General features: G+C 46.5%; 1 protein-coding gene across 3 annotated transcripts in view; it reads right to left on the bottom strand.

Annotated features, from left to right (window-relative positions):
* Window positions 1-996: 996 nt before the first annotated feature.
* The window catches only part of ldlrad3 (low density lipoprotein receptor class A domain containing 3), a 277367-nt gene continuing 269002 nt past the window's right edge, over window positions 997-9361 (bottom strand). For all 3 annotated transcript variants that reach the window (XM_072518827.1, XM_072518828.1, XM_072518829.1), the window contains one exon: window positions 997-2984. In XM_072518827.1, the coding sequence (XP_072374928.1) occupies window positions 1526-2984 (1459 nt within the window). In that variant the 3' untranslated portion in view covers window positions 997-1525. The remainder of the gene's footprint in view (window positions 2985-9361) is intronic.

The following is a 9361-nucleotide window of genomic DNA, read 5'->3' as shown; positions in this document are numbered from 1 at the left end:
AAAGCGAAACGGAATGTTCTTTGGAAAATAGTACAATGTCGATAGAAACATTGGATCCTATATTCGAGACCATACATATGGGAGAGTTTGGGGGTAATAAACAAGGTTCTGCAATGTCTGGGGGAAGATTTAAAATTCCAAAGAAGAAAAGCCCAAATGAAGGACAACGGCAAGACAATGACAGTCCACCGACATGGTGTGCACCACCAGATGAAAACTCTGACAATTTACCCAACCCTAGGGAACAGCAAGCTGCTAATGAGGATCTATCCACGGGATGTGAGACGAGTGACGACAGCATCCCACTTCCCATGCAAAAGGTGCAAGGTGACAGACCTCGCCTAGTGCGTACCGAGGCACTCGACGATCACGGTGGGACCACTGACGACTGCGGTGGCGGCGCACCGCTTCCACCCTCGATGGCTCGAGCCTCTCCACTGGTTGGTGCATTCCTGCATGTTCCGACTCCAGAAGTGCAGCTTCAGGGAATCTCGGCTGCCTCCAGTGAACCTGTTGGGACTCCGGACGGGGAGCATCGACGGAAGGCAGACCGGACTCCAGATGGGGAGCAGCCAAGCGCCGACTCTGATTCGCGCACGCCAGACCTTGCTCCGGACGGGCGGTGTCGCGGCCTCGGTGATGGCACGCTCAGGGTGACGGCGGATGCCACGGCAACAGGGAATGGATCGCGTGGCAGTCCCACTGGGTCGGCAGTGGCGACCAGCACCGGCGGTCCAAGACGGACACACCAATTCGCGCCATCGCCAGACGTTGATGCGAGCAACAATTCTCTCTCCAAGGGGACATGCTTCGACGTTTCTCTGCGGAGTCGCCCTTCCGGCACAGCAGGTGGCCGGAACCAGCGTGCACGGTCTCGGCCAACTTCCACATCTGGCACAGTCATCGCCTTGCATGATATTAGTGATGGTGCTGATGATCTCCAAATTTCTTTCTCTGTCAGTCTGGCCTCAATAAAAGTTGAGACGGATTCGCACGTAAACAGAAGTTATTTATTTAGCTTGCAAGCTTAATCATCTTACAGAAATGTAAGAGACATCCTGCCTCTTTCATTCCAGAAAACGACTGAACTAACAGACAAAGGGATCTCTGCAAAATCAGTTCAAATGGTATCAAGTTTCACATACTCGACGGACATAGGTCAGCCTATGTCCCTCCTGACCTGTTCGATCTATTCTGATTGGCTCACTTCCAATCCCTTTCTCTGGCCCCTATCAATGAAGCATCACCCTCATAGACACACCTCTTCCTGCTTTTTCCATGCAGTCTCAAATTCCTTTGTCCCTAACTGCAAAAATCAAAGTGGCTTATTTCTACATTACATTAACTAGTAACTCTAAAGTAACTATTTTATATCACATTCGTCATTCCCTCCTTTTATCATTCCATGATAACCGAACTATCCAATCTATAGCTACGGTTCCTCATCTAAAAAGATTCGTCGCTGCATTTCCAATTCCTGTCTTAGCCCCCCCTTCATCTGCTTCACCCTCATGGATTTTAACAGTTAAATTTTTTTCTCGGTGATTGGGGCGGTGATCTGATCCAGTGCACCCAGCATTCTACCCATCACACATTTAAGGATGGCCAGGCCCACAAAGATGCAGCCGATAGCTACCACTAGATACATGGCCATATTTATCAACCAGTCCTTCCATCCTCCAAATCCCCAGTTACCCCAAGAGTCAGGATCCTGCATCCCGTCCAAGTGATCCCGTATGCGATCCATAAATTTAGTAATGTTAGCAGTCAAGTCCTGAATCCCCATAATACACTTGCCCTGTACTATGGCGCATACCCCACCCTCACGGGCCAGAAGATAGTCAAGAGCATACCGGTTGCGTAAGGACCTCCCAGTAGCCCAGTTTATCCAATTTTGAAATGCCCATTCGGGCCGCCCAGCAATGCAGAAAGCCCTATTCCCAACAGTGATATGAGAGACATTCGCCCAGCCACAAAGGAGCTGGAGGCCAGCGTTCAATGGAACGCAAGTGGTGCTATAACAAACGCATTGGCCAGACGCCTGGGTGATATGGCACCTCCTGTCCGTACAGGTGGGAAACAGACATGTTATATTTGTGTCCACCTCTACCAGCAAACAGCCATATCCTTCACTGCTGAAGCAATTCTCGTACGACCGGGAATCCCTATTGGGAGTGAAGTGGCTAGGTATGTACGCCCTCCACCGTCGCAGCCTATCGTACTGTGAATGGGAATTATCCCGAAGGAGGGGAAGGCAAATAGCCGGTGGTGCTGAATCCGGATCGTAAGGAAGAGTGACTTGCTCGGGCAATGGCTCGGAACGCTGACAATGAACCACCGTTTGGGGAGTGCCCCAAAGCGGTGAAACAGAAAATAACCTAGACACCGCTGCGGGGTTTGGGTAGCAGACAACCCGTCCTTGGCCATACAGACGGTGGTAAATCTGGTAGAAGAGATTCATACTACCCGGGTTTTCCTCAGTTTGGCCTTTAATTAACTTAAGTGCATCTCCCGGTAACCTACGTTCTAGCTGTACTTCCCTTCTCACACGCCCCGTCCTCTCTCTAGTCCCTTTCTCTTTCTCATGGTCTCTTCCTACACTCTTCTGACAGCCTGATGTTACCTTTATTGTACCACTTTTAACACATCCAAAATCAAATTTACATGTATTCCAAAAACAAGGCAATGTCCATATAATGTTCCCTTCCCATCGCCGGGGCCGGTGCAGCTGCTTCATGACTCCCGCATTCTCCTTAACTTTGATGACCTTCCATGAGTCGATACCATGTCCTCGTATATGGGGGCAGTGAAGAACATCACCTGTGCATAGGTGATGTATCCTTGTAGATTGGTTGGGGCTACACAGATACATAATATTCCCCTTTTCCATGTCCATCGCCAATAACACGCCAAGCGAAGTGAGGCCAAATATCAGACAGACGATGCGTAGCCACTCCATCATGCTCCACACCTGTAAAATAGCACTGGAGAAGGGAGGCAGGTTAGTATCCGACCTTTTACAGTAGTGGAGATGGGCTCAATTTACAGTGATGTAGGTGGACCCAAGCACTTCGCCCCTCCACTTTAACTGCTGTGGGGGTGGTAAGGAGAACTTGGAAGGGCCCGTCCCATCGCGGCTCCGACCCCTTCCTAGTCCAATTTTTGACCATTACATAACTACCGGGCTGGACTGAAAGTGAGCTAGGTACTGGGCAATGGCTCGTGAGCCGCGCGGACTTGGCCATGGAGTTCCTTGAGCACTTGCGTAAGGGCTAGAACATAGGTGGTCATTTCCTCAGTCATCTGATGAAACTGAACCCGTCTGGGAACCTGCAGGCTCCAGGGAGTTCTAAGAGGCCTGCCATAGAGAATCTCGGCGGGAGAGAGCCGGGCCGGTCCCGCAGGTGTAACCCGCAGCTGGAAGAGGGCAACGGGGAGCAACTTAAGCCATGTCAGTCCCGTGTCTGCTCTTAATTTAGCCAATTTAGTTTTGAGGGTCTGATTGTGTCTTTCAACCACCCCGGCTGCCTGTGGTCTGTAAGCACAGTGTAACTGCTGGCGTATGCCCAACTGGGAGCAAAACTCCTTGTTAATTTGTCCAATAAAATGAGGCCCATTATCAGAACTTAACTGAGCTGGTATACCGTACCGGGGAATGATTTCCCTCATCAAGACTTTAACCACAGTAGCAGCTTTACTATAGATAGTCGGATACGCCTCAACCCATCTGCTGAACACATCCACAATGACCAAAACATATTTATAACATTGACACCTTTCCAACTCAATGTAATCCATTTGGAGCGTCTCAAAGGGACCACTGGGCAACGGGGTTTGCCCCTTCCCACAAGGGATACCTTTTCCGGTGTTATATTGCTGACAAATCAAACACCGATTACTGATACTTTGGGCCAACCCCTGCATTTTAGGGTGCCACCAAGCGTCCAGCAACAAATCACTAGTCCCCCGAGCCCCACAATGAGTTGCAAAGTGTACACATTCGATGACCCATAAAGCCAGTACATCAGACATACAAGTCTGATGTGCAGGCGTGGTCCATAAAGAGGAAACAGAATCATATGTACAACCTAACCGTTTCCACATTTGTTTATCACTCTCAGGAGCGTCCTCCTGTAACCTTATGACGTCTTGGATGGTTGGCATTGGCTTGTCAGAAGCAGACACATTCATAGTAGATCGTTTAGTCTGACTTAACATTTTAGGCACCATCACTTGCTGAATTTGTGCGGCTGTGCGCGCTGCACAATCTGCTCGTTCATTACCAACGTCAACTGGGGTTGTACCATTCGTGTGAGCAGCACATTTAATAACGGAAATCTGCGCTGGCAGAAGGAGGGCCTGCAGTAGGTCATTAACTAAACCCCGGTGGGATATTTGACCACACATAATCATGTCAGGTTTTTCTGACGAAATGTCACTCAAATCGCCCCTTATTGTGGTAGTTTCCTGAATCAAGGCTAAACAGTCGTGGCCAGGTGCGTCTTCATGGACAGGGGGACCACTAAGAAAACAGGCTGGATTGATAGTGGTACAGTATTTAAATGTCAGACGTGGATTGTTCAAAAGGTATATCTCATACCTATTCTGACGAGCTGCGGTAAGATGCTGACCATTCGCCCCATATCCCTGGCATGGTACTGGTCATGGACCTGACGTGTAATATGAGGGCTTACCGAAGCTGACTGTGGCCATAAATGTGGTGATATTGTAACAAAATCGGCTGTACCTTCTTTTCCCGTGACTGTGGCTGTAACCTTGACTGGCCATTCGGTCTCAAGTAATGGCCAGTATTTGTCCTCCAACTCCCTGTTTCGTGCAGTTCTGTCATAGGCCAGGGTAACGTGATGCAGTGATAGTGGCTGTTCAATGTCTAACGTCCACCACTGGGGGGTGATAGAAATATAGCACTGTTGTCTCATCCTCCTCTTCGCTGATCCACCCACCCAAAGTCACTATATTGGAGCTCCTGCTGGTAAACTACCATTTCTGCCGCTTGTTGGGATCGCAGATCATCCTTTTTCATTACATACTCAGTCTTAACCTTTGTAACTGAGCCTCCTTCTTGGCCTACACCCTCCTTCCAGTAAAATCTGACTGCCCTTGCCACCTGGGAAGGGTCGTTCTCTGTCCAATTCATGTTATTACATTTCACAGCAGTAACCACAGAAGGTGGTAGGCAATGCATTAACATAGCACAGTATTGAGGGGAATTCTGACCATTTTGATACAGCAAATCGCCTGACTGCCCCCGGTAGATTTCATTAAAACGCCCCAGACATTCCTAAGGCTCATCAATCTTCCTAGGTTTTAGGTCTAAGATAACAGAAAGATTTATGGGCCTTTGAAATGTGCTATTCAACGCATTCAAGATCTGTGTCCTTCTTTTCTCTATTTGCTCTCTTTTTTTTTTAAAACTTAAAAATGTTTGAAAATTCAAATTGAATTACTGCAACTTGCAAGCTTAGCTCTGATCTCAACTCAGAACTAAATTTACAATTTGCTTAACACAAACTTGTATAACATTTACAACTTAATTATTTCTTTATCTTAACAATTTTTTCTTTTAACAAGTTTTTTTTTCTGTTACATACACATAAGTATTAGCAAAATCAACTATCATAAGTATTAGCAAAATCAATTATCATCTTCAGATTGACACTTTTTAAAATGGTGTCCATGATCTTCTTTAAGTTTCTATTAATCTCCAGATAAAATGAGATAAACCTTATTTCAAGTAAGTAAAATTTAAGATTCTGGCAATTTCAATCAATTGCTTTCGAAAATAATAACTTTTATCAAAGAGGTGGAGAAACCCACTGGTTTCCTTTAATTAATTCAAAACGTAACTTTGCTGGTGTTCACTGACTCAAAGGAAAGGTATCCGATTACACTGCAGACTGTTATCTCAAGGCCTGAGTGAGAAGCACTGTCTGTTTTCAACTCCGCCTGCTGCTGTTAACCCTTTGAGAGACTTCTGCTTCAACCTCACAATCTCAACTAGACCTCGGAACTTTACAGTCCAAGGAGACAATTTTAGCTTAATCAACTATATATTTAAAACACTCACACATAGAGTTGAACCATCTTCAGATTTAAAAACAGTTATACTGGACTGAACCCCCATCTATTGAAGTCCCATCAGCCCCTGAACCCATATAATAGACTGAACCTTTATTATTTAAAGTCCCATCAGCCTCTGAACCCCGATAATAGACTGAACCTTTATTATTTAAAGTCACATCAGCCTCTGAACCCCGATAATAGACTGAACCTTTATTATTTAAAGTCACATCAGCCTCTGAACCACGATAATAGACTGAACCTTTATTATTTAAAGTCACATCAGCCTCTGAACCCCGATAATAGACTGAACCTTTATTATTTAAAGTCCCATCAGCCCAAAACCCTAACCCAAGCCGAAACAACAATATGAAATCCCATCAATTAAAGTGCTAATCCCCAGACTGACCTGTGATTTCGTCGAGGCGGTCTTTCTGTGCCAACCGCGAGTGACCAGACTAATCAGACGATAAGAAGAGGGGAACAATCAATGCTGGTCGTTTTCCATTTCTACATTGAGGGCCCTTTGTTCCCGTCCTCCTGTTCATAATCAGTCTAATTCTGATTTCGCAGTTGGAACAGGATCGCCCAGAGAAATCCCGGTTTTCGGCACCAAATGATGATCTCCAAATTTCTTTCTCTGTCAGTCTGGCCTCAATAAAAGTTGAGACGGATTCGCACGTAAACAGAAGTTATTTATTTAGCTTGCAAGCTTAATCATCTTACAGAAATGTAAGAGACATCCTGCCTCTTTCATTCCAGAAAACGACTGAACTAACAGACAAAGGGATCTCTGCAAAATCAGTTCAAATGGTATCAAGTTTCACATACTCGACGGACATAGGTCAGCCTATGTCCCTCCTGACCTGTTCGATCTATTCTGATTGGCTCACTTCCAATCCCTTTCTCTGGCCCCTATCAATGAAGCATCACCCTCATAGACACACCTCTTCCTGCTTTTTCCATGCAGTCTCAAATTCCTTTGTCCCTAACTGCAAAAATCAAAGTGGCTTATTTCTACATTACATTAACTAGTAACTCTAAAGTAACTATTTTATATCACATTCGTCAGTGCTACTTCGATGGCAACGACCCATCGGCTACAAGATGCCGTCCACCACAAACATAAAAAGAAAAAAAACTCCACCTTGTTCCTGGCATGCAGGGCGGATGGATTGGTGCGTAGGCGCAATCAGCGAGCTTTGCGCCGCCTTCCACGCTCGGAACTGAACCGTACGCACACGCCGGATCCTCCACTGGTTCCCAAGGATGACTTCGTGGAGATGCCACGGATCATGCCCCTTCCATCGCCACCAGAACCAAACCACAGCCAAGGCAACACTAACAAAGATGTTGAATGTTATATTTGCACGAATGAAAAACCAAGCACTGCACGAAGTACAACAAATGGAAAAGTAGAGACTTCGGCAACAGCATCACCTCCAACAGTCCAAGGTGAACCAGTGTGAACCCAAATCTCCACAGCTGAACCGGCTTGAGGACCAGCCTATTCTTGAGGCGGTCACCCATTAGACTGGACTTATAACGCTGTTCATACGTTCAAAAAGTCAAACACTTCTGTATTATAACCTGTTGTTGTTTATCGTTCCAGATATCGTCTGACCCGACAACTGTTCAAGTTTTTTTTTTTCTCGCATTCATGTTTTGTTATGGTACAACCTTGTTAGTGTGACGCACCCGACATCGCCCCATGTAAATAGTTACGTCATATACACACGCTGTACACAACACACACACACACACTTAGATGCACTCACGACACGATTATATTTATAACCACGTAGGCACATATCTTTGTAAAAAGGGGGATGTCATGATATTCAAACACACACATCATGATAGACACACCAACAGACAAATCAGAACACACACCACCACAACCAATCACAGAAAGATATAAAAGCACAAACACAACACCTGGTGGTCAGTATTAGCTGGAGAGGAGTACCAGGACAGACCTGCTACACGACACACTCAGGGAGACAGCACGTGCAGAGTATCCAGAACGAACTGTATTATAAGAGTTAAAATAAAATAGAGTTGCACCACATACAACTGTGTTGGCTCATCTGTGCACAAGAGCACCCAACACCACAAGAAGCACCGTCTTATATTTTGTTTTGTCCTCGCCTTCCGCGAATGCCAGGGAGTTATAGATGTGGATGCCGTGTTGCCCCGCCGTGGAGAGGAGGAGGGTGATCTTCCTGGTGTCCGATACATTCTCCCTGTCTGTGGCTTCTAAGAAGAGCTGGAAGCGCTGTTTAAACAGCTTCCAGTTTACGCCAATATTTCCAGCGATTCGGAGCGGCTGCGGCGGGCTGATGTTTTCCATGGAGCAGGATTTCTGAAAGGGTGCAGGTAGGTCACACTTGCTGGTTAGCTTCCACTACTGGTATCATGTCGTGTTGGGTGTTCCGATGCACAATTGATCCAACACGGCTGTTGATGGTACAACTCTGTTTTATTGTCTTAACAACGGTAACAACTAACTGCTGGCTTGAGTACGTGCTTCACCAGCTAACCTGTGGACCCAGTGTGGTAGTATGCATTAGGGGTCATGTGGGACTGTGAAGCCGTGATGTCATTGGCTGACAGATCCCGGGTCATGGTTGGCTGTTGATCTCTAGCTCCGCCCTGAAGGCGGAGTATAAGAACAAGGAGTTCTCCCCCGCAGGCCAGTCTGTTGCTGAACTGCGGGGAACAAGTCACGCTTAATAAAGCCTCATCGACTTCATCTCTATTCGTCTCTCGTGAGTCTTTGTGCGCTACACCCAGCCCTATCACTATCTTAGTGAGGCACTCAGCACATGGTCTATGTCTGAGTGGCACGCTGTGAGCTCTGTGCTCTGAGCTATCTCCTGGTAGAATGAGCGGGAACTGTGGTGTCCCCTGTTTTATAGTGCGTGTGCTCTGATTGGATGCGATGTTATGTGTGTGCTGGTTGGTCCAACTGCCTGTCCATCAGTGTGTGTGTGATTGCACCATGATATGCTGATGTGGATATCACGACAACGCCCAAAATCGGACTTTGACATTTTTCCATTGCATCGCGCCCATGATCTCATTGAATGGCAGAGCAGGCTCAAAGGTCTGAATAAACCTACTTGTTCCTAAATTGTACCATGTCATGTGGAATATTTGGAGCTGGTATGCGGCTGGGAAACCTCTATTGCATCACCCTGCACAGGATTCAAACCCAGGTAGCAGAACGAAGAGATAGGTTTCTAATTGTCGACACCATCTTTACTTAGTGATGACG

The sequence above is a fragment of the Scyliorhinus torazame genome, chromosome 10 (assembly GCF_047496885.1).
Source record: "Scyliorhinus torazame isolate Kashiwa2021f chromosome 10, sScyTor2.1, whole genome shotgun sequence".
NCBI lineage: Eukaryota > Metazoa > Chordata > Chondrichthyes > Carcharhiniformes > Scyliorhinidae > Scyliorhinus > Scyliorhinus torazame.
Note: the sequence above shows the minus strand (reverse complement) of the source record. Positions and strands in the feature narration are given on the sequence as shown.